General features: G+C 33.2%; 3 protein-coding genes across 11 annotated transcripts; 1 reads left to right on the top strand and 2 right to left on the bottom strand.

Moving 5' to 3' along the window:
- Nucleotides 1–293: 293 nt before the first annotated feature.
- On the bottom strand, nt 294–4,277 carry CRLK2 (Protein kinase superfamily protein). The gene is made up of 8 exons (XM_022278784.2): nt 3,928–4,277; nt 3,052–3,452; nt 2,738–2,891; nt 2,020–2,146; nt 1,677–1,762; nt 1,522–1,593; nt 788–991; nt 294–710 (listed from the first exon to the last, which is right to left on the bottom strand). Exons 2-8 carry the CDS (start codon nt 3,375–3,377, stop codon nt 426–428), a joined length of 1,254 nt encoding a protein of 417 aa, XP_022134476.1. The 5' UTR covers nt 3,378–3,452; nt 3,928–4,277; the 3' UTR covers nt 294–425.
- Nucleotides 4,278–8,276: 3,999 nt separating this feature from the next.
- LOC111006363 (Galactose oxidase/kelch repeat superfamily protein) lies at nt 8,277–12,562 on the bottom strand. 9 transcript variants are annotated; one of them, XM_088123454.1, is made up of 3 exons: nt 10,867–12,562; nt 9,015–9,974; nt 8,277–8,919 (listed from the first exon to the last, which is right to left on the bottom strand). In XM_088123454.1, the coding sequence occupies exons 1-2, from the start codon at nt 12,136–12,138 to the stop codon at nt 9,972–9,974; spliced, it is 1,275 nt and encodes a 424-aa protein (XP_087979580.1). In that variant the 5' UTR covers nt 12,139–12,562; the 3' UTR covers nt 8,277–8,919; nt 9,015–9,971. The 9 variants fall into 9 exon arrangements, with proteins under 9 accessions (XP_087979580.1, XP_087979575.1, XP_087979574.1 ...); XM_088123449.1 differs by having other exon boundaries at nt 9,015–9,128; nt 9,397–12,561; XM_088123448.1 differs by having other exon boundaries at nt 9,015–9,137; nt 9,397–12,561.
- A 6,373-nt stretch (nt 12,563–18,935) lies between these two features.
- Nucleotides 18,936–22,453, top strand: LOC111006483 (alpha/beta-Hydrolases superfamily protein). Its single transcript, XM_022278449.2, has 6 exons — nt 18,936–19,527; nt 19,641–19,677; nt 20,156–20,392; nt 20,498–20,545; nt 21,572–22,014; nt 22,173–22,453. The coding sequence occupies exons 1-6, from the start codon at nt 19,223–19,225 to the stop codon at nt 22,243–22,245; spliced, it is 1,143 nt and encodes a 380-aa protein (XP_022134141.1). The 5' UTR covers nt 18,936–19,222; the 3' UTR covers nt 22,246–22,453.
- The last annotated feature ends 1,448 nt before the right edge of the window (nt 22,454–23,901 follow it).

Here is a 23,901-nt window from a genome sequence, read left to right on the forward strand (position 1 = left end):
TATCTTGCTAAATTAGAGGGGGTAACATTTCAATTAAGGGATACTTTTTCTAATTTGTAATATCAGTTTTAATCCCATTTTTTCAATTAAAGGAGAGCTAGGAACATAATGTCATAAAATAACTCACTTCTTTCTATACTAGGCGATATAAAAAACGAAGATTTTAAGTTATAGGATCTCGACTAATCTCATGCACCTAGATTAATCTCACGAAGCAACCATCTGATCCTACCTAGATTAATCTCACGAAGCAACCATCTGATCCTACTAATTTCTAAGGTATGTCGTCGTCCTAGAAGTTAAAAGTGAAAATAATTGTAATTGATACCAATGAGTTTTTTCAACTTCTTCCAGAGGGGGACAACGGAAAAACAAACGACCGAGATTTGGGAAAGCGAAAAAAAAGTATCTAAAATCATTTGAATTCATGCTAGGTTAGCAATCCTACTCAACTCCACCTGTTGTTCCTCAATTCTGCTCACTGCTCTTGAAAGATCCATGCTAGCGAAAGACATGTTAACTTTACCGAGTCGCCTCTGCTTTATCTTTAATATCGCCTGCGAAACATCACAAATTGGAGGTCGTTTTCTCGGTACTTTGTGCAAGCATCTATGACCAATATCAGCTAGCCTCCTTGCTTCTTCAAGGTTGCATTCTCCAGCTAGTTGCTTGTCAATTATTTCGTCAATCCCATCATGGCTCATACCAGCCTGAGACAGTATATTGAAAACCATGAAATGACTACTTCAAAAATCTTAACATTCTTGTACATGTAGGAAAAACTCACGAGACTAATATAGTCCACTAGATTTTGGTGCGGATGAATGGCCGTGATTAGTTCAAAAATGATTATGCCGAAACTATAGATGTCACTCTTCATCGTGAACTTGTTCGTAGCTATGTATGTCGGGTCGATGTAGCCGTATGTACCTTTCAGACCAGAATTCCGGCCATCGAAAACTTCCTCTTTTGACAGCCCAAAATCAGCAACCTACATCCAAGTCAGTCAGATATTCAAGAATGATGGCGAAATTCAGAGACAATAAACATGTGTACACTATATCACACATGGAGGGACCAACATGATTCTTTGGTTCGGAGCTTTCATACCGATCATGTTTTGATCTCTAAACTTTTAAATCTTCTATTTTAATCCCAGATTTTTTTTCTTTTGTTAACGGGAAGTCGGAGTTTGCTCCCCTATACTCAGGGGCACCTATGCCACCTCCAAGACCTAGACCCAGGAAACATCAAGGTTTTTGATATTAAGCTAAGGTTTAAATTTGAAACCTCTAAATCCGATGACCAAGTCAAGCCGTTGCCAACTGGACTGTACTTTGGAGCTTTAATCATACAAATTTATTTTAGTCCTTATCATTGACAAGGAATGTCTTCTGTTCCATTTACTTGATCGGTAGATTTCTATCCAAAACAACAAAATTGATCGGCACTTCTCTTTAAATTATTGGCATTACTTAGGGTGAGATACCAAACAATAAGAAATGCTCTCCAGAAAGTTACCTTAGCTCTCATTGTATGATCCAACAATATATTGGCAGACTTCAAATCACGATGTATGACAGGAGGAACAGCCTGTTCCAAGAAACATAAATGAATTATCCTACAAACACTTGCACCAATGAAACAGGAAAGATAAGGAACTTAGTATACAATACCCCTTCGTGAAGGTACTCGACCCCATGAGAAATATCGAGAGCAATCTGAAGCCGCTCGTCCCAACTCAAGACCCGATTTTCTGAATCTGAATTCATGTATGGCAAGAAACTCATTTACGGAAGAGAGTAAATCGGTTTAAATCTGAACTGCAAACTAGTCTGTCATAAATCTAAGGATTAAATTCTAATGTTGACACTGATGAAAATGTAAGATTTTCAAGTCGCATTCTATAAATGCTAACGCGTTTTTCACTTTCACCAGAGGACTTATAAAAGGTATTTTCAGAAAATCTTCAGACAATAGACATAAAAATATATCTTTCAATGTGGGCTTTGAACTCACTGTAAAGAAGGTTGTCTAAACTTCCATTACTCATGAACTCATAGATTAGCATGTGGCTTCCTTTATCAATGCAGTACCCCATCAAATTCACAAGATTACGATGATGCAATCTTCCTAGTAGACTAACCTGCAGCAAACCAACCTCTGGATATTAATAGAAAGTGTTCACCGATATCTAAATAAAAGTCAATATAAAGTATTTACAAAAGTAATTTCATGTGGAGAAAAATAAATTACCAAACCAATAGACAGTAGCATGGAGAGGAAAATATACAACTACTAAATGGTTAACTTCATCCTGAATTTCTCCTCTCTTGGCTAGGAAATAATCCTAAAAAGTTTTCCTTGACGCTAGTACACCGGATATCCGTGTCCTTATTATCTCTGGATACCAAGCCAATTTACATGCACCTCAACTAATTTAGCACAACTGTCTAACCCTAAAACATTTGGAGGTCGAAAACTCATCCTCCTGAAGTCCTTACAAACAATGATTCTCAAAGCAAAAGAATAGAAATGTTATTCTTGAGTGCCTTAATAGAGAAGAAGATTCTTAAGCAGGTTCTCTTGCCTGTTTTTGAGGGAAAAATAATTATAAATAGGACATATTAGCAAACATAATACATCCTATACTATATTGATACATGAGATTTGAGAAAAGAGAGCCTAGAATATCTACCCTAGACCACTGAAATGAAAATGTGGCTAATATTCTCACCTCTGTCTGAAACTCTTTTTCACCCTGTTTGGAATCTGAAGCAAGCACCTTAACAGCTAGAACTGCTCCATTGGGCATCTTTGCTTTATATACAGGACCATACGATCCCTGTCCCAAAAGAGTAGTGAAGTTCTCTGTAGCCTTCTGAATATCCCTGAAAAGTATAGGACAAGAACAAAAGGTCAAAGAGTAAGTAGGGGAAACAAGTGCATGAAATAATAATAATTCACAGGTTTTCTCATGCAAAGCATTTCAAAAAATAAGTAAACAAACAAAAGAAAAAACTTGCGTGAGAGATTAAATATTCTGCATACTTGTAAGGGTACTTAAGAACACCGGATGCAGAAGCTACAAAATCTTTGTGGTGGTGATTCCTCCAAGGGGACCAAGAATCTTTATGGAGCTTTTCAGATCCCGGAAAAGCTATGGAACCAGAAAGAGATGCACTGAATTCAGTACTCGCATCCACTCCATTTGTTCGAATCTGAATAGCTGCTAGACTACGCTCATTTGTACTTCGACGAAGGCGCACATTCTTTCTATACCATCTTATACCATAAAATACCAGGATAGCAATCAAAATACCAAGTGCCAAACCAACAGATATGCCGATGATAACTAGATCAGCTTGGTGACCCATTTTTTATCCTCGTATTATATTCAATCAGAGAAAACATCTTGCACAATGACAACTGAAGGTTTGCTGATCGGCAACCTACAAAGTGTGGATGTAGAAAGGTGAATGAAAAATGGAACATACAAGTCAAATATTCAAGAATGATGAAAAAATTCAGAGACAATAAACATGGAAGCACCAAATGATTCATTTCACATTTCATAGGCTATGTAAACTCAATGACTTCATCAGAAGAAGTTGTTACTCGCTATTTTATTACTCCAGAAACAAATTTCACTGGAAGGAAGAGCATTTGGGGGTCAACTCAGAGACTATCATAACAGATCACTTGGCCAAGGATATCTACTCGCATAAGTGGGTACTCCCATAAACTCCAAATGAATTACACAAAAACTTTTAAATGGAACACAAAAAGCACTTAAACCAAGAACTGTGAATCAAATAGCAAAACAGCATAGTTCCAGCAAAGTTATCAATCATCACCGATCATCGCCAACCAGGCAGAAGTTCTTGAAGGAACGTAAAACCCAAATTCCAATGAACGAGAACTTACAGAACTCCCAAAGAGGGGCGAAAACGACGAACTTGATGAAATTAAGCGAACCCCAGAAAGGTCAGGAACCCCCAAATGCTCAACGGCTGTAGAACAACGATCGACGATGAATTTCGTAGCTTCTGATGGGTGTTTTCCGGTTGGGTCACGACTAAATAGGACGAAAGAGGACCCAGTCCAGAGAATGTAACTGCAAGAGCTGCAAGTGGCAAAAAGAAAAGAGAAGAATAAGGAGGAGGCGAATGGGATGTTAGAGAATTCGTATTTGGTGGGAACCCAAATCCCATTGGTCGAATATTTTTTGTCACAGTCACAGCACGGATCAGCCGTCATTACTCTCGTCTTGTTCTAATGCTGCTCCTTCCTATGCGCCTCTCATTCATATTATATACCCATTGAATAAATCACTCGCCAGTCGCCACCATATTTTTCAAGGCAAATTGCATTTGGATTTGGATTTGGAACTTACGATGAAACTACTTGATAAATTATGATTTTAGTTTCTATGATCCGGCCTTTTATGTATGTTTCCGTGTTTGGCTAGTGTACGTGCTTCTAAACTAATTTAATGTACAATTAGTTTAAGTTTACAACATTTACATTATTAGAGAGTGATGTGAATTTTCAGTCATCTTAATGACATTCAATTCGTCAAAACAAGTATAGTTCAGCAGTAATTAGCATATACCTTCACCCATGAGGTTGTGAGTTTGTTCCTCACTCCCACATGTTGTACTAAAAAAACAACATTCAAGTCAATCCATATCCATCCATAGTGGTTGTGTGGCACATTTCAAGACCATATATTAGGAAAGGAAAACTGTCCCGATTAAGTAGTATTACCAACCTTTCTTTTACTTAAAAATACGACTGAACAAGTTTTTTTCTTTTTTATTGAGTACCATATGTGGGGTGAGAATTCAAACTCATTATCTTTTAATTTGAATTTTAACTAATTGAACTATGCTCTAATTAGCTACGAGCAACTTACTAAAGACTTTTGCATTTTTCTTCTTCACCAATGTTAATACTCAAATGTTAGAAAATAGGTTGTTTAAATACTCTTTCGATGCATGTATTTTTTATTTTTTGTTAATTTTGGTCATATATTTTAAAAACATCCAACTTTTGTTCATTTTAATCTTGCTTTTGAAATGTTTGTTCGAGTTCTTTACTTTTAAAAAGTGACCATTTAGGTCTTTTTTTTCATTTTTATCTTGCTTATTTCGATTAAAATATTAACATGATACTTAATTCACTAATTTTTTTTAAAATTTTGTAAATTTGGATCAAAATTATCCTTTTTTTTAAAATGACATAGACCAAAATAGATATATTGATATCAACACAGTATTTAAACCTAAAAAAAATTCTCTCACTCAATAATGTTATGAAGTATATTTTAGAAAAGTTTTATTCTAAATTATGTCATTGTTTATAGTTATTGAATGCATGAGGGAAAAAAAATTCTTATATGACTCAATTTAGTTTGATCTTAGGAGCATTTAAGAGGTTAAAGAAATCTTTGGTCAAAAAAAAAGTAGAACTTGAAGAGACCCCTGCTTTATATAATAAATGATTCCAACTACCAAATAAATTTCGATCATTAAATTTTCTAGTTAAGATATTATCATTCACGGATATAAAACTAAATATGAAAATCAAGAGGTTGTGAGTTCGAATTCCCTCCCCAACATGTTGTACTAAAAAAATATATATGAAATTTAATATACGAAAATTTCAAAGGCTAAAATTGAGAAATTTGTGATAATATCATTCACGGTTCACGGCCATTTTAATATATAGGTTTAGTAAATATATTAAATTTTTTTTTTCTTTCTGATCGTTATTAGCCACTTAATCCCTTCATCATCGAAGTCTCTTCAACAAATTAGAAAATGTATTTTCTAATTTCCACCATATTTTGAGAGGAATTAGACTCATTGATAACTTTGAATTTAATTACTATCTTTTCATTTTTCTTTGAAATAGTTTGATTTGATTACTAATCAATCCACTTCCATCTCTTTTCTCTCTTTTTTTTTTTATTTTTTTTTATTTTTGACTTTGGTGAGTTGACAATGCCAAATAGACTCTTCTTTTTTTCCTTCTTTCCACTTTACAACACCTAAAGAAAAATTATTCCAATACTTATTTATTACAAATACCAAAGAGGAAAATGATAAAGCTTTGCAATTATGTATACAAATACCAACACCATCTTTTTCCCAAATTATTTTTAGGGCTATATTTTTGTTAAAAGTGGTAAATTTAGCCCCTGGTTGTAATAATTTAGTCAATGTATTTTCAAACTAGTAATAATTTAGTTTATAAACTTTAATGTACAATAATTTAGTTCCTATAATTTAAAATTTGTAACAATTTAGTTCCCACCATAAAAAATCTCATCAAAATTAAAATATTGATTTTTATCATATAACGATTTCGTCTTTGTAAAACATAAGCATATTTGGTCCTCCATCGGTTTATCGATCTACATATATAAAAAATTTAACGTGTTAGAGTATTTGTCGAGACTTCTAATATTTTAAGGCTATTTTTCTCATTAATTTCAGGACTTTGTTTCTAGCGTTTAAACAATAAATACGTCTTTATTGATTTTACTCATTTTAAGAATCGATAAAATTATGGGTAGATTTTTAAGTAAGAAATGTATTATTTTAGTTCAACAATCACGGAGTGAGGATATTGAACCATCCACTTTTAGGATGATAATAGATGTCTTAGTTATCCACTAAACTACATTCAAATTTGCGAGAAATGTAATTCTAAAGTCACATTTCTTAGTTTATTATACTTGTCTAAGACATAGTGAAGTTGTTAATTTTTCATATATATTATATATCATAAAAGTTATATTAAAACCCTATAATAATTTTTTATATTTTATTTTTGTTTGCCATTAAATTAGATAGTATAGTTCGAAGAAAATTCTAATAGAATCATTAGAGTCAAATCAGAAAGGAAGCCAGTGGAATCATTGAACTCTAAACAACATAAATAAACCAAACCAATTGATTTAATTTGGTTTGTTGGGATCTATTTTATAATACATTCAAACTTTTTATCAATAGAAAGTTTAGTTTGAAAAATGAGTATATTAATAGTTTTATATTAAAGTGAGCTTGGTATTTAATATTGAGTGCCAATTGATTTACTTAACTTGGATCCCCTTATTTTAAAATGTCATTTATATTTAGTCCAAATTAACCATATTAAAAACTAAAAGTTTAAATAATAATTTTTTTCTTAGTACAACAGACGGGGGATTCAAACTCGTGACCTCTTGGTCAGAGACATGTGTCAATTACTACTAAGTTAAGCTCATGTTTGCTATATAATTTTGATTTTGTCATTTTAGACTATGTACTTTCAAAATGTTATTTTTTCCACTGCACAACTCACTTGTTCATATGTAGCTAATATGAACATCACTCGACGACTAAGGTATTTACTTCCTTCCTTGAGGTTGGAAGTTCATATTCCCACCATAATATAAAAAAGAAAAAAAAAACACAGTAACAGACCTACAAGCTCATGTAATTATGTGGCAAAAGCAATGATCAACTTGATCGATGCTCGATATAAGATGTCAGAGCTTGAAGAGCTGTTCAAGATGTGGAGTTTCAAATTTTCGTTTCTGTATCAGAACAGGGCATCTGTTTCCTATCAGAACAGAAACTGCAAGTTCGATCCAGACTCAGATTTCTAGAGACTACCTTTTTTTCTCTATATAAAGACAACTGAAGGGACGAAATTCCAACTCCATATAAGATAATTTGGATCAAACAGTCCAAATTCTGTCTCTTAGGAAGAACAAGATTCCAAACATCCAATTTAATCAATTATATTGAAATGATAATACTCCACAGAACAGAGAGAGTCTTGTTTGGAGATGTTTTGACTCACCATTTGAATGAATCTGAATTCATGAAGGAATAAGTTTTAAAAGTTTAATCTTGGGAAACCGGTGATTAAAGGAAATCAGTACTTTTTGGGTTTCCTCAGAGTTTGTTGGTTCCGTTTTGAGTTCAATAACACGTGGGAATAGATATTCAAACCTCCGACCTTTTGGTTGAGAATTCATATCTTAACTAACTGAGCTACGCTTAGGTTGACGATTTGTTGGTTACTTTTGTTCTAAAATCCAAGGATTTCGTTCGTTGGATAGGTGACTTGTATTCAGACTAGTTTTTGAAGATGTATTTCTATATGATGTATAGTTTCCTGTAAATTCTCACTATCTCAATGAAAAGTAGGTAGAAACCATAAGTTTGTTTTCTACATTTCAAATCTAGGCATAGTTTAACTAAGCTGAACAACAAACATTATCAAATGCACTCATTTCTAAAAATCTAAGTACAGAAAAAATGTTATACAACTTCAAGAGCTTCACAATATGTGTTATATCTTGAATAATGCATATAACGGGAAAGCATATGCTTAATAATTGATATGAATCTTTAAAATACAGAAAGTGAATCAACCAAACAAACCACGGGAGTTATCCAAAATGGTATGAACTCAATGCTTTCTTTTCATGGAGTTATGTCTAGGAGGGTGGCGCTGAGGGTCTCTATAATCAGCAGCGAAAGCAAAACCAGAAACTTCATATTTTTCAGCTATATTACATTTACCTCTAAATCTGCAGTACAATCTAAGTTCTCTCCCTCCAACTAAGTTATTTGAAGCCTTTAAGTTCAGTCCCTCTTCTCTATCGTTTTTCATCACTAAAGGTTCAAATGACTCCATTCTTCCAAGCCCCTTTCTGCCGATTCTCGTGGTATCATCGATGTCATAGGAGATATCCTGCTGAATTTTTGATCCTGTCGCTAATCAAAAACCCCCAGTACAATAGGTAAAGAAAAGCAAAAGAAAAAACGAGGTATGTTTTTTAACCAACCATGAAACGGAAAGCATACCCTTAGTAAAAATGAAGCATTGTCTTCAGTTCCTGCAAGCCAGTTTTACCTTATATGCGAAGTGGAGAACAGATTAAGAAACTGCCATAATTGTCAATATAAAGATTCACAAAAGATACGGGATGGAGAAAGAGCAAAATATACCTCGAACAGCGTGTGCAAGAGACTTCCCAACCACGGAGATGATACAGAAAAGCCATAGAACTGTTAAGCTGATTGAGCTTTTTTGCACCATACCGGCCGGGTTACTTCATTCTCCTGTATGAGCTTTCCACATTGAAACGAGGGAATGAGAGATTCAAATGTGGGTTTTTCGAGGGTTTTATAGATACTAAAAAAATCAAGTCAAAGCTAGGAATTCAAAGCCTACCACTGTATAAAATATATTCTTGATGTGTGCACAACTTAGAAATAAGTAAAATATAGAGGAATTTAAAGAAAAACTGTTTTCCAAGACCTGGCCATATGGATTATTTTCCTTTTATGCAAGCAAAGAGAGGAGGAACAGATGGGGACCAGAGTTTACCTTAAATAGTCCACTTCAAAGTCTTCCTCCATCTGATTATACTGTGGACTTGATGCAAAAAATAAGCTGAACAATCCCAACTTCTCCACAAACTTGAGAGTTTTTCGCCCAAGATGGTTTGAGGAATTCCAAAGAGGTTGGCGGGTTCCATAACATTTATCCTTGTATGCCCATGCTTTGAACATCATGTTAACATACAGGAGAAAGAATGAAAGAAAAGTGGCTAAACAGTATCCTTGACAGCAAAATAAGCTTGATCTTGCAAGTCATTCGACACAAGCTTGCAGGCTGAAACGGCGCTCAACCAGACTATGTGCTGAGTCTAACGGTATTAGCTAGGAAGTCATAGACATGGAAGTCAAACCACATTATTATGTGAATTACACCCTATTCTTATAGCTCAACTTCTTACATAACCCCACCGGAACCTGTGGCTACGGGGTGAGATATTAAGGTCTGATGATGTGAAATCTGAAATGATTCAACATTTGAAAAACCAAAGTGGGATGGTTCATGTTGGTGAAATGCTGAATTCCCTCCATCTCACAATAGCTCCAATCTGGTCCTAACAGAAATTACTTTGAAAGAAAAAGGAAAAAGCTCAAGATTTTAGAATTCTGAAGCCAATTTACATTAGATTTAAGAACATAGCAAGGGGCAAATATCTGGTGTGGTATAACAATTCCAGTTAAACTAAAAACTACTTGAAGAAATTTTCCTTTATCATGTCCTGAACAGATAATATAAATCATTCTTTTTACATAAGCGAAAAGTTCTGCAAACTTTATATATGCAATTGTCAAAACAACAATTTTCCAACCATAGAAGTTAGCCTGAAAGCTCAGATTCAAATGATGTTCAGAACATCTTGAAGTACTACGTTAACTGAAGCAGCTAGTAGCCCAGAACCAAACCCAACACTGCAAGTTCCTGCAAATGGCACTAACATTCTTGATCGTCATAATTGAACTTTTAAGTCAGCAGCCCACAAAAATGTCTCGGATCGAACTGCAAGAGCAAGGGAGCTTATTTCCATAGAGATAACTTGGAGTGAACCTGAACCAACACATCAGAAAATACAAACTTGGCTTCCATTCTTCCCAAATGTCACCATATCACCCAGATAATTTCCTTGAATGCAGTTTATCCCATGCTCAAGCTATGAAGTTAAATCCGTGAACAGAAAGTCTTGGTTGAAACTATTATTTTATTACTACTGCTAATCTTGCAAACAAAATTGGTCTCCTAGGCTTATGACCACGCAGTTAATCCACCAAAACAGTAGAATAAACTTGGATGATCGCCCAGTAATCACCTAGTGAGGAAACAATATACATGGATATGGACACGAAGAAGTTATATGAAAAATTGAGCCTCAAATAAGAAAAGATGTAATAAAGAATCTTCACTGGAAACAAAAATGTAAGCTCAGAATACAGAAGCATCAAATCTTGGTTCATAAAAGCAGACCTGGCTGTTACATGACTGCAGAGCACAGCCAGCAATCCAGGACCAGATTTTTTTATCCACGTCATAAAGAAGACTTTTCCCTTGGTTCCAAGATGTAAAGCAGATCAGATTATCCTGTCCAAAGCACTCAAATCTCTCAGCTGATAACCTCAACAAAACTCGAAAATACCTTGGTGGCATTCTACTAATCTCCACCCACATAATCTTTGCATGATCCAGTTCCCAAATTCTCATGCTTTGAAGAGTGCTATAAAGGCCAATCCTTCCAACTAGAAATAGACGCTTCTGTGTACCAGAAACCAAATACCCGTCCAACAATGAACGAGGGAACCTAGCAGGAATGTGTTCCCAATAGCCTGTGTCCAGCCGATACATCATCAAACCAAGTGGTGAAAGGGCTTCCAAATATAACTTGGAATCACAATACGCCATCTTCGAGGAGCAAAGATTTACTGCAGGCATTGTCTGGTGAAGTGACCACCGGTTCAGCTTTGAGTCATAAACTTCAGTAGGTAAAGACTTGTCACCATAAATATCACTAGTTGCAACGACTTTAAATGACCGATCTTTCTGATCAACAACCAAAATCAGCTGCCTCTGCTGATTATGATGCATACTTGGCAATGCCCTCCATTTTTGTGTGAGGGGATTGCATACCAAGGTTTTGAAAGTTAGCCCGTCCAGCCCAGAAAAGCAAACAAGACCACCAGATGAACCGACCAACCAGAACGCCCAGGGAGGCAAAAATGTGAACGGAATCCTATACCATGTTTTTAACGGCAGGCTGAAGACTGAGCATTGGGGGGTTTGAGAATTCTTCCAAAATGTGAGAAGACAAGGCCCATGTGAGGGCACTTGCCCGTGAAATTTAAGAAAACTAGAATCTTGAAGAATCGAATTCCACCTTTTACAAACAGAACGCAGCCTGAAGATTAAAAATGGAGGAACCCTAGCTAAGATCTCATTCAACAAATCTTCAGGCAGCATCGCCCATATACTATCCTCCATTTGAACATCTGGATGAGCTGCTTTACCAAATGTCGTAACTGTTTCCTCATCTAAACCACGTGGTTTGGTCTTTATAACCTTCTGCCTTGAAGGGCTAGTGTTCCTCGATCCTGCCCTACCCAACGGACTCGTATTCCTCCCACCGCCTCTTAAAGGCGACACTTGCTCAGCAACTCTACCATCTTCACGGGGAACTCCACTCTCCAAAGATTGAGGATTAACTACTCCAGACCCAGATTGAGAAGATTCCCCAAGCCCATCCATGACGATGGTCTAATTCACAAAAGACCCAAATACGCAATAAAACTCCTTAATCTACCACGAAATCCCGAACCCTATCGAAATTCGAACGCCTATAACTTCAAAAGATCCAAAATCTTCAGGGTAAGTACCACATTTCAGTTGGGATTAAACGGAAGAGAGAAATGAAATCGAGTGGAACTTGATTCTATCAGATCCTTATGCGAGTGAAAAACGAAAACGATATAGCCATGGAACCCGAGAACGGCGCGCAGAAGCTTTGTCGGCATGGTTCCGCCATGAGTAAAAACTAAAAGCTTGGTGGAGAGCTCGGTGATTAGAAATTCGGCATGAAAATCAGGAGAAGAAGCCTGTTCCTTATTTTCTTTCGATTTTCTTCCTTCCCATCTTTCTCAACTGTTCGCTCCTTGTTTGATTTTCTCCGCGACTATTTCGCCGAATTATTATTATTTTTTAATTTCAAAAAAATAAATCGCAGGAAATATTCAGGTACGACAGTTGTACGTGGGATTGGATCCTCACCAAATCGTAAGATGCCACGACCAACATCTGATTCTTTTCTTTCTTTTGTTTCTTATTTTCCCTTTTTTAAAGTCTAGTATAGATATTCTGATTTATGATTAAGATTTAAATCATAATTTAGTTCCTAAACTGGTATTGATTTTTAAAAAGTTTTGATCACATAATTAATTTTTTAGTTATACTTCCAATGAGTACTAATATGGTATTATTATTAAGAGAATGCTTATATAATATAACAAGTATATTATACTAATTTTGAACGGTTTTCTAAAAAATAATAGTAACTTAATTGATAGGATAGACAATTAAATAAGGGAGAATTTCCAACTTCTCAAAAGAGTAATTGAATTCAAGTTGTCACTGTGTACTAAAAATAGAAGAATTGAATTTAATTAAACCACCATATATTTTGAACTATTTTTTAAAACATTGTGGTTTATATTTAAAAAAATTTTAAATTTCATACCCGAAGTTGGAAACTCAATTATGAAAACAACATTTTTATGTTTTCATTATTTTCAAACCATAAGTTTTGAAACTTTAAAATGCATCGTTATGTTAAAAAAGATAAAAACTTTGATAAATATATTATTTCATATTATAAACTCGTTTTAGTTGAAATTAAAACGTGTAAAAATATAACATAATATTATAAATAATAATTCTACGAAATTTACGATATGTATTTTTTTTTAATTAATACTATTTTAGATTAAGTTTAATAGATAACTATCACTAATTTATAAATATATAACTAAACATGTCGAATAATTTTTTAAATTAATATGATTCTAGTTTTCATCAAATTTTTTTTTAATAGAATCCCACTTTGCTTGTTTAGTTATGTCATTTTTAAAATGCTCCAAATTTAAAAAACAAAACATATATTTCTTAAATTTTTTTTTTAATTTAACTACAATTTTAATACATTTATCTCATTTATTTATATCACAATTTTAGTATAACAAAAAATTAGTCAAGTGATTCCATTATATATAAATTTTGTACTAATATTTTAAAATAAAGATCAAAATGTTCACTTTTTAGAAGTATTGGACGGACTAAATGAATAAAATTTTAAATAATAAAAACTAAAATGAATATTTCAAATCCAAAGCCAAAATATAATAATCACAACAATATTTATTTGTTCTTTTTAGTGTTTGAAATCTAACTAAAATATATTTACAAATAGGTAAATTACATACTGAAAAATAAAATTTTCAAACTAGCATATTTTTTTTTCAAAATATAAAATAAAAACATTACGTCTATAATTTTTATTTTCGGTTCCTAAATTAGTACATATTTGTTTTTTATTTATTGTTTTTTGTACAATGATGGAAGATGGAAAATTCGAACTCATAATTTATTGGTTATAGAACCGTATCAATTAGCGTCGAGCTAAATTTATATTCACGAAAATGTATTGATTAATATAAATGAATGAAAAAAAAAAAGAAGATAGCATATGACACAAGGCACACATTAATATTTCCCTTGTGAGCTGTGACTACTTCAAGTGTATAAAATTGGGGTCCACTAAATTGCTGGTCATTTTTATTAACGGGGCTCCACGACTTCTAAAATATGGTTGTTGAGTTTTTTAAATAATGTGCTTTATGGAGGAAAAAAAAAGGGTTTATTTGATTTAGATGTTTCAAAAATATAAATCCTTCAAAGTTTGTGCCTTTTTTCTTTAACTTTTCTCAATAACTCTAATATTATAAGTAATTGAATCTTCTCAATTGAACAATAAATAAATGCATGGTTTTAATTTTTACCCTTATAAGACACATAAATAAATATTTAAAAAATAAATATAACATATCATTTTTGAAAATTTAGAGATCAAAACAAAACAAGTTAAAAAATATTAAGGATCCATGCAGGATAATTTGCATTCTTTTAAGTCTGAATTTGAATTTGAAAGGCAAAATGTTTTTTTAGAGTAATTAGTATATCTACACACAAATAAGTTGATAGTGAGGTTTATGGTGTGGACATCTCAAATTAATGGTGATTGATAATACATATCAATTAATGACCATGCTATATGAGGTAGGTCAAACCAAGTCGGTGTCCTTTTGGCACGAGAGAAGATCGAGAAGGTGTGACTATTCTGGCTCGTGCATAATTTAATGAGTTGTACTCTGATTATCTTTCCATATTTATAATTTATATTTGAAAAAAGGACTGAAAATAGGTTTTTTTTTAAATAAAAAGGAAGTTGTGAAGGTGGAAACATTAGCATGATTTAAGAACTAATGCTATGAAAATATTTATAGAATTAATAGTTCTATGTGGATGATATTTTGAAATAGTATTAGAAAAAAATACGTATATATTTGTTTATAATAGTTATTAATAGAATAAATATATTGAAACAAAACTGAAAAACACATTTTTAAAAATAAAAAGAGTTGTGGGGGCGAGATCATTGACATGATGCAAAGAACTAATGTTATGAAATTATTTTTATAATTTCTTTTTTAATATAATAATTTGGAAATATGTGAGATTGAATCTCCGACCTTGAAAGAAGGAATACATGTCAATTACTATCGAACTATGTTCATGTTGGAGAAAATGTTTCTAAAATTAAAATTTTTACGTGGATGAGATTTTGAAATAGTATTATAAAAAAATACATACATTTGTTTATATTAGTTATTAAAAACCACGTTGGATAACAACAATTAAAAAGGGAAAGAAATTTTAGTTCTAGTGAAATAAAGAAAGAACTAGATAGAGAAAAATTTTAGATATATTTTGCTAGAGAAAAAAAAAGATTATAAAGAGAGAAAAATTATAAAAACTGATAATTTGAGAGATAGTTAAAAGTTTGAAAAAATATTAAATGCTTAGAAAGAAAAAAAAGAATGAGAATGATATGTTGGGAAAAAAATAATATATATAGATGAAAACTTTATCGAGAATGAAAAATAATAATAAATATTATGGACATGAAAATTTTAGAGAAAGAAAATTAAATTTTTGGAGATAAAATTTTGTGAGAAATATGAAAAAATAAATGTTGGGCATCGTTTTAAAACGGAGATTTTGAAAAGCAAAAGTTACTTAGAATTTATAAAAATATAAAACAAAATGGTTATCGGTCTTTTAACAATAATTGATATAATCAAAATATTTAATAAGAACAACTTATAAGCCTAAACATCATTGGGTAAATCAAACTATTTGATCAGCTAAGAAATATATTAAGAATTTTATCTTATATTGAAACATTGTAGAGTCAAATAATTATTCCATATGAATTAGTTAAAATTTATGTAAATTAGTCTAAACGCTCGTATAATTAGGCCAATCTATTTGTCATTTCCTCAACGTAAAGGACACTTTGACACGTTAACCCTATCTCGGCAAGTAACTATCGAGATAAAAGTAACACTTGCGAAAGACGACTTTTATAAATAGAATTTGAAGAGAAAATTTATTAGGTCGAAGAATGAAGGGAAATGACACTCCAAACCATTGACAGAAGCAAATTGAATTCAATATGGCAGCAAACCATGGACAGCAACATTAATAATGTCACAACCACAAACAATGTTTGTAAGAACAACTATTATAGAGCATCTTGGCAGAGTTGTCCCAAATGACATTATTGTTATTTTTTTTCTACAACAAGTTGTTGTGTTTTTATTACCTTCTTAGTAGGAAACAAAACTACTTCTAAATTTGTCGAATTTAGAAAAATTGTTTAGATAACGATGATATTTGGAGCTGGAGAAGTGAAAATGGGAGTCGGTAGACTAATTTGTACTACTAACTAATATTTATTGGCAGTTAAATTTGAATGGAGATGAATATGCACTCATCTAATATAGAAGTAGCGGTCACTTCTAATGGTTCATAGGATTAAAAAATAGGACGAGGTTAGGAACAAGTAAGATTTTCTTGGTATTTTTTTCCTCGAGACAAAAAATTTATTCAAATAGAATTGAGCTCGAGGGCAAAGAACTCCACCTCACCTAAACGTTTGCCATCGAGACTAATGCCGATGTATTAGGCCTAATTCAAACTTCAATATTGTTGGGTTTTAAATGTGTCTACAATTTAAACAAAGTTTTAAAAATACAAATCAAAATTAGATGGATCGTATATTTTTAACCGTCATAGCATGAAGTAATAATAATTATTTTGTCAATTAGAGCATAATTCCGTCTATGATGTTGAAGGTTCTATTTTGCATATTATGAATATAAAAAAAGAACTTATTTCAAAGTAGACAAATATATCAACTTTCGAACTCAAGGGAATGAGTAAAATTTAGCGGACAAAAAAAATGACGTCTGAATCAACCAAACTAATTAAGGCATATATCATTTGGAGGTAGACTAATTTGATAACAATTTTGTTAGTTTGTTAATTACTTTATAATTAACGAGTAGTTTCATAACAATTTCCTTGAAATGTAGTTATTAATGTTTTGCATTATTTTACTGTAAAAGAAAATCGTTGTCCACAAATTAATGACTAATTATTATATGAATGAGAGTATTTTTTTTGCCCCACTTTTCCATTTTCCATACCTTTGTTTGCCTATACTTAGAAAAATAATAGTTGGGAAAAGAAAATTGTTTGGTACAAAGTGGGCCCTTGAAAGCCAACTCTTTGAAAAGATAGATAACTATCATGTTCACATTTCTCTAGTGGGCCCCTTGCATTTCTTAAGTAAAGTTAAATATTTAATTTTTTCAGTTAAAAAAAAAAAAAAAGGTAATCTTGAAATATTATGGAAAAATGGAACATTGATGCAACAATTATGGATAAAATTATAAACTTAGCCAACAAAATCTTTTTTTTTTCTTTTTTTTTTAAAGATTTTTAACTTCATTCTGATAGTTTCATTTATTTATTTTTACTTATGCAGTCCAACATTACTTTTAATTTCGACATTATGGTTCAAGTACGTGACAATAGTGTACAAAATAAAAATTTTCATTTTGTGTTGAGAAAAGTCGAGCCTACGTTTAGTAGACGTATTTATTGATATAATACCATTATTTCACTAGTCTCACAAGCAGCATAAAATCAAGCAACATTACCTAAAATTTAAAGAACCTATATATATATATATATTTTAATACAAATTATAACACAAACCACACAAGTTCAATTTTCATATTTAATTAATAGCTCCCAACTAAACTATAAAGACCAAAAAGACCAAGCTCTCAAACTTCATAAAATAAATGTGGTCTTTAGCTTTGCCCAATTAATTGTCATAGTTTTTTTAGGCAATTGAGTTCAGTTATGAGAGGTAGGGTTTTCCACACTCTATCCCTTTGTTTGACCACATTTCTTCAATCCCCAACGTCACCCTCCGAGTCCCATTTCGTAATTATACGATTTTATAAAGATGAATTGTGTGTTCTAGAAAATATTACATTACAAAAAAGAGGATAAGATTTTCAAATCTATAATAGGGACGATGATGTATGCCTGCTTAACTTATGTTAATATTGATATAAATACAAGATTTTTTAAATCAACAAAATAAAAATGTAAATGATCGAAGGGATAACACTCCTAAAAATAAACATATCTCAACATTTGTTATCAATTATTATACTTTCGACTTATTACCGATTTAAAATGCTTTGTTTGATAACCATTTGTGTGTTATCAACTTTTTAAAAACATTTTAATTTTTTAGTTTGTTAGTACAACAACATGCGAAGTGTAAATTTAAACTTACGACCTCTCCATTGGACAATATATAATTGAACGAGTTAAGCTGTGTTTAGATTAACTAATTTTAATTCTTTGACTAGATAGAGATGAAAACATTCAATCCTCCGATTTTGAGCAACCAAATATAACAAAATAGGATAGCCAATACAGTTCAATAATATATTTGTTTGAACCTAAAAATTGTTATTTCCCAAGTCCCAAACTTGGAATAGTAAGACATAAAAATGTGTGTGTAAGAGGAGCGGGGATATCAATGAAAAGACAGACAATTGCCAGCCCTATCCCCACATCCAAACACCACCGAATCCCTAATACGTGTCTTCCCCCACGGTAATCCCATCACCAAACAACCCCCAATTCCATTTCTCCCTGATCCAAATTCCCCCAAATCCAGAAAAAATTAAAAAATAAAGGCTGTCACGCAGTAAAAATAACCACCCAATCTCTGTCCATCTCTATACCCTACAAGGACACGTGTCGCTCGGTCAATGACACTGTACTTTTTCTCTCACACATCACTGTCACCAGTGCACTCCCAATAATTCCCGCACGTGCTTCCTTCCCCCTCCCCGCCGGAAAAGCCTCCATTTTCCCCTTCTTCCCCCCATCTCCCAAATTCCGAACCCTAAAACTAAAACCAGATTTTTTATTCCTTCTTTTTTTCCCTTCGCTTTGATTGATCTCTCCACTTGTTCTAATACATTCCCACGCACCGACCCACCACTCGAAGAATCGGAAAGGCGTTCGCCGTTAGTTGTAATTTTTTTGATATTTTGGGGGATGTGTGTTTGTTTGATCTGAGGGCTTTTTCGTTGTTGTGTTGGGCGTCTGATTTTTGGGGGAGATGGGGGCGGTGACGTCGTCCATGGCGGCGAAGTTTGCGTTCTTTCCGCCGAATCCGCCGTCGTATGGGGTGGAGGAGGTGGAGGAGGGGAGCGGGAAGCTGGCGATGACGGGGGTGGCGGCGAGGGGAAACGTCGACATTTTGAAGCTCAACACGAAAAGGGGAAACCAGGTTGTGGCCATGTATGTAAAGAACCAATCGGCTACTCTAACGTTGCTTTACTCTCATGGGAACGCGGCTGATTTGGGTCAGATGTACGACTTGTTTGTGGAGCTTAGTGCCCATCTCCGAGTCAACTTGATGGGGTTTGTGAGCCTTTGGTTTTAAAAGCTTTGTATGTAACTGAAGTGAATCTGGGTTTTCGAAAGCTGGTTTTGTCATTTATATACATATTTTTCTTCCTTTTTTTCCTTTTTAGGTACGACTATACGGGATATGGTCAATCTACTGGAAAGGTATGAAATCTCATTTTCTTTTCACGTTGATCGGATTTTGCAAGGAACTTTTATGGAGGATTCAAATCTTTTGAATATTGGTATCCATCGCCTTTTCTAGCTTTGTCTGCTCTATTAAAGGAAGAAAACCGATTCGTAAATAAATGTTAAGAGTACTATGCTGCTCTGAAGAAGGAAAACTGAACCCAAGAAGGAAGGAATCGGCTTTTATCCATTTATGTGTTCAAACCCATGTGAATATCATTTACTCTTGTCAATTTTCCAACCCACGAGTAATAGGAAGTATTTATAATGTATATGTATATATATATAAACGACTGAATATACCATCAGGTGTAAGTTTATGCTAGCTTTTGGGTTTAGAAATAATTCAAATTGCATCGGTTGTTTTCTTGAAGAATTTTGAAGTCTGGGCTTTATTGTTTAACCGAGTCAGAGTTTGCTGACTTTTTCTTTTTGGATTTCTTCCTTTCTCCAGCCAAGTGAGCAGAATACTTATGCTGACATTGAAGCTGTCTATAGATGCTTGGTGGAGAAATATGGGGCAAAGGAGGAAGATGTTATCTTATATGGGCAATCTGTTGGCAGTGGACCCACTTTAGATTTGGCTACTCGTTTACCAAACTTGAGGGCTGTAGTTCTTCACAGTCCAATCTTATCAGGTGTTCGAGTCATGTATCCAGTGAAGCGAACATTCTGGTTCGACATTTATAAGGTTTACATTCATTAATTCCTGATTTTACTTTCGATGATTTATTGCTTGTCAGCTTGTGTTATGAAATTGGATTTGATGATCATTCTTTCATTTTTGCCATTGCAGAATATTGACAAAATACCATTGGTCAATTGTCCAGTTCTTGTAATTCATGTGAGTATCCTTTCGAACATCTGGTGATTACTAAGATCTTGAATGCTCGAAAATGTGGACAGTTGATGTGCTATAGAGTAGTAACAAAGTAAGCCTTCAAACATTAATTGGTTCAATCGATTCAATGCATTGCCATAACATTATACGTCATTAAATGCAAATTACGAAGGTTTCCGTTTCTATCTAATTTTTAAAAATCTGAAGTTACGAGTGTAATTATCTCATAGCAGCATTGTTTTGAGCTATTTTGGTAGCCTTACCTAACTCCCAAAAACCTTTGAAGGAGAAATAAAGACAAAGCAAAATAGTAATCGTTAAAATTAATCCATTTGAGAAAATGCTTTCGGTTGCATTTTAAAGGCTGAAGACTCTGAACAGTATGACACCTTCCATTGTTTATGTAAGTTCATAGGCCATGCATTTAACTTCTTTAGACCCACTGTAGAAATCATTAGAAGCTCAAGGACAACTTTAAAGCCATTTTGTTCATGTCATCGAAGTTGTATTCCTGCTTATTTGGTGCAGAAGCAATAAAGACATCGAAACAAAAATACTTGAACTTTAGACATGCTTTCTGGTTCCAACACCAAAATTCTTGTCTATCTTTTCATTGCAAGACAGTTGTGGAGGATTGTGGTTATTTGTATCATCTCACTGCTATCTTAATGAATTGCCTCGTTCCTTTTTGGTGGATTCTGTTTAACCTATCACTTAAATAATATGAAGTACTTGATTTTCATGTTTGAAGCATGTCATGCTGCAGTGTAGAATGAAAAGAAAAGAGACACTTTCTTAACTTTTAATTGTGGACTTGAGGTGGATGCAAGCTGTTGCTGTTGTTCATATTTACACGAGTGCCTACCGACGTTATCCCTTTGATGTGTATGCATGCCTGATCCGTGAAAATGAATATGAGTCTATGATTAACTGGTTGGATATGCCTATCATACTAACTGTCGTCCAACATATGATTGGTTTCTAGAAGCTACTGACTCATGAAAGGTGTTATTTCTTGTGTCTTGGTAGGGAACTGATGACGACGTTGTCGACTGGTCCCATGGAAAGCAACTCTGGGATCTTTGTAAAGAGAAGTACGAGCCATTGTGGATAAAGGGAGGAAACCATTGCGACTTGGAGCTGTACCCACAATACATAAGACATCTCAAGAAGTTCATTTCGGCCATTGAGAAATCAAATCCCAGAAGTGGACCTGGACAAGTCACAAATCAGCTCGACATTCCCAGAAACAGCACAGATTTTAGGGAAAAGGCAAGATCCAGCACAGATCAAAGAGAGAAGACCAGAATGAGTGTTGATCAGAGAGATAAGCCGAGGGTCAGCACAGAATGTAGAGAGAAGGTTAAAGCTGCTAATGGTAATGGAGACAAGTCAAGAAAGTTGTTAGATCGACTGGAGAAAGCGGCAACTGGTGCAGACCAGCCGGAGAAAGCAAGGAACAGTATCGACCGGTCTGCCTACGAATCTCCTCATTGTTGAAATGTTTATCATTATGCTCATCCTTTCTTCCCTTTTCCCTGAAGTTACTTCATAACATACCCAATATCATGTATGCAACTGTTTGATTAACTTGCTGATAATTTTCACTCGCATTTGCACTCTACTGCAGATTTGGGGACATGGTGAGATCGGTTGGATTATGCAATATCGATTGTTTCAAACCCACGGCAACACATGTATAGCGGAGCGGTCACTTGAGTCGAGTCGAGTCGAGGCTTAATTCTTCGCTAAGTGTTAAATTATTTGTTGGTTGTTTGGTCGAAACGGTCTAAAATGGTTGGTTTGCCATTGGAAAGTAAAGGTAGGAAATTGATTTAACCAGGAAGTATTGTGTATCTCATTTATGCTCTCAACTAATAAATCTAACCCCCTCGCCCTTCTTTCAAAGTATCATTGTTCATGGTGTTACATCTCCACTCTTCTTCTAGCTTGTTTTTACAAAACACTTAAAACAGAAATGGTGTTTTTTTCCCTTACTTTTTTGGGAAAATATAAAGTTGGGATTGTTCTTACCCTTCGTTTGAGAATGTAAGATCTAATTTGGAAAAGTATTTTATTTTATTTAACATTTCCAGGTCACTTTGTCATTTGATTTTTTTTATTGTTCTATTGAGTATATTTTTTAAAACATTAAGAATGAAATTGGTAACTCTTGGTTGAGTTATAGTGTCTTTGCATTTTCACTAGTGATAGTTTTAATCGTTGTAATTTAGGGAAATCTTGTCAATCATCTTCGGCATTCACCAATGGATTTAATTTTCATACAAATTTTATGTTGATAAGTAATTAGTTTGTGCCATATTAATCAACTGTAAAGAGCGTAGGCAGCAAAAAAATTATCAAGTTTAATGAACTAATTGACACAAGTGATGAATAAATCGACTTCATTAGGGTTATTGTTATACATATTACTATCATCGTCATTTACGATGTAGATTAAATTAATTATGCATATTAATTTATTTGATTTACGATTTCTCTTTGATCCAACTATTTAATTTTTATACTAAGTGAATATAAATTAAATGATAAATCAAGTACCTTACTCTATAATAAGGTTGACCACTTTTTTTTTTTTTTTGGTATGTCTTTATTCTTTATATTGAACGTTGGGAATGTCAACCGAGCATAATTTAATCGACTAATCGACCAAAAAGTCATGGGTTCAAATTTTCACTCTTACATACGAGAATGTTGTGAATAACACTAATGACTCAATTAATTAAACTATGTGCATATTGGTGGAATTATATTATATATATTTTTTTCCAAAAAATTTATATCTTTTAAATATATAAGCAAAAGTATTATATATTTACTTCAACATGTGGGTAGTGGAAATCGAGCCTTCAATATTGGGAAGGTAATGAGTAACAATGCTCAAATTAAAAAATAAAATAACCAAGAATCATTTGAATAATTTATTCGAAATCATTTTTCAACCTTGCAATATACCCAACAAATTTTAGAATTTGATTAAAATTTACTTGAAGATTATTTTATTTTCCAAAAACACCCTTATATTTGGAGAAGCTTATATCAAATGATATATTGTAAGCTTCTATCATCGTGACCTATGACTAGAGACATATATCAATTACTATGGAACCAGTGATTTGATTTTAAACAAAATTTATTTTGAGATATTAATATCTTATCACATGAGAATTTAAGCATATGGAAATATTATTAATATCATATTTGGGGATATTTGAGAATATTACTTGGTTGAGCAATTTAAATTACAAGAATGGATCAATTAAAGAGCTGCCAAATCGTTAAAGAAAAAGGTAAAAAGAAAAAGGAAAAAAGAAAAATTGCCTGTTAATTATGGAAAA

This window comes from Momordica charantia (genome assembly GCF_013281855.1).
Source record: "Momordica charantia cultivar OHB3-1 chromosome 4 unlocalized genomic scaffold, Mcharantia_2.0 BLBB01000004.1, whole genome shotgun sequence".
NCBI lineage: Eukaryota > Viridiplantae > Streptophyta > Magnoliopsida > Cucurbitales > Cucurbitaceae > Momordica > Momordica charantia.

Bases quoted from the DNA above. Each gene is read 5' to 3' on its own strand.
- CRLK2 (XM_022278784.2), bottom strand. From the start codon at position 3,377: ATGGGTCACCAAGCTGATCTAGTTATCATCGGCATATCTGTTGGTTTG. The intron at 2,147-2,737 runs GTGAGAATATTA...GGTTTGCTGCAG, and splicing joins AAAAAGAGTTTCAGACAGAG to GTTAGTCTACTAGGAAGATT. The intron at 711-787 runs GTGAGTTTTTCC...ATACTGTCTCAG, and splicing joins TAGTGGACTATATTAGTCTC to GCTGGTATGAGCCATGATGG.
- LOC111006363 (XM_088123449.1), bottom strand. From the start codon at position 12,138: ATGGATGGGCTTGGGGAATCTTCTCAATCTGGGTCTGGAGTAGTTAAT.
- LOC111006483 (XM_022278449.2), top strand. From the start codon at position 19,223: ATGGGGGCGGTGACGTCGTCCATGGCGGCGAAGTTTGCGTTCTTTCCG. The intron at 19,528-19,640 runs GTTTGTGAGCCT...TTTCCTTTTTAG, and splicing joins CTCCGAGTCAACTTGATGGG to GTACGACTATACGGGATATG. The intron at 19,678-20,155 runs GTATGAAATCTC...TCCTTTCTCCAG, and splicing joins ATGGTCAATCTACTGGAAAG to CCAAGTGAGCAGAATACTTA.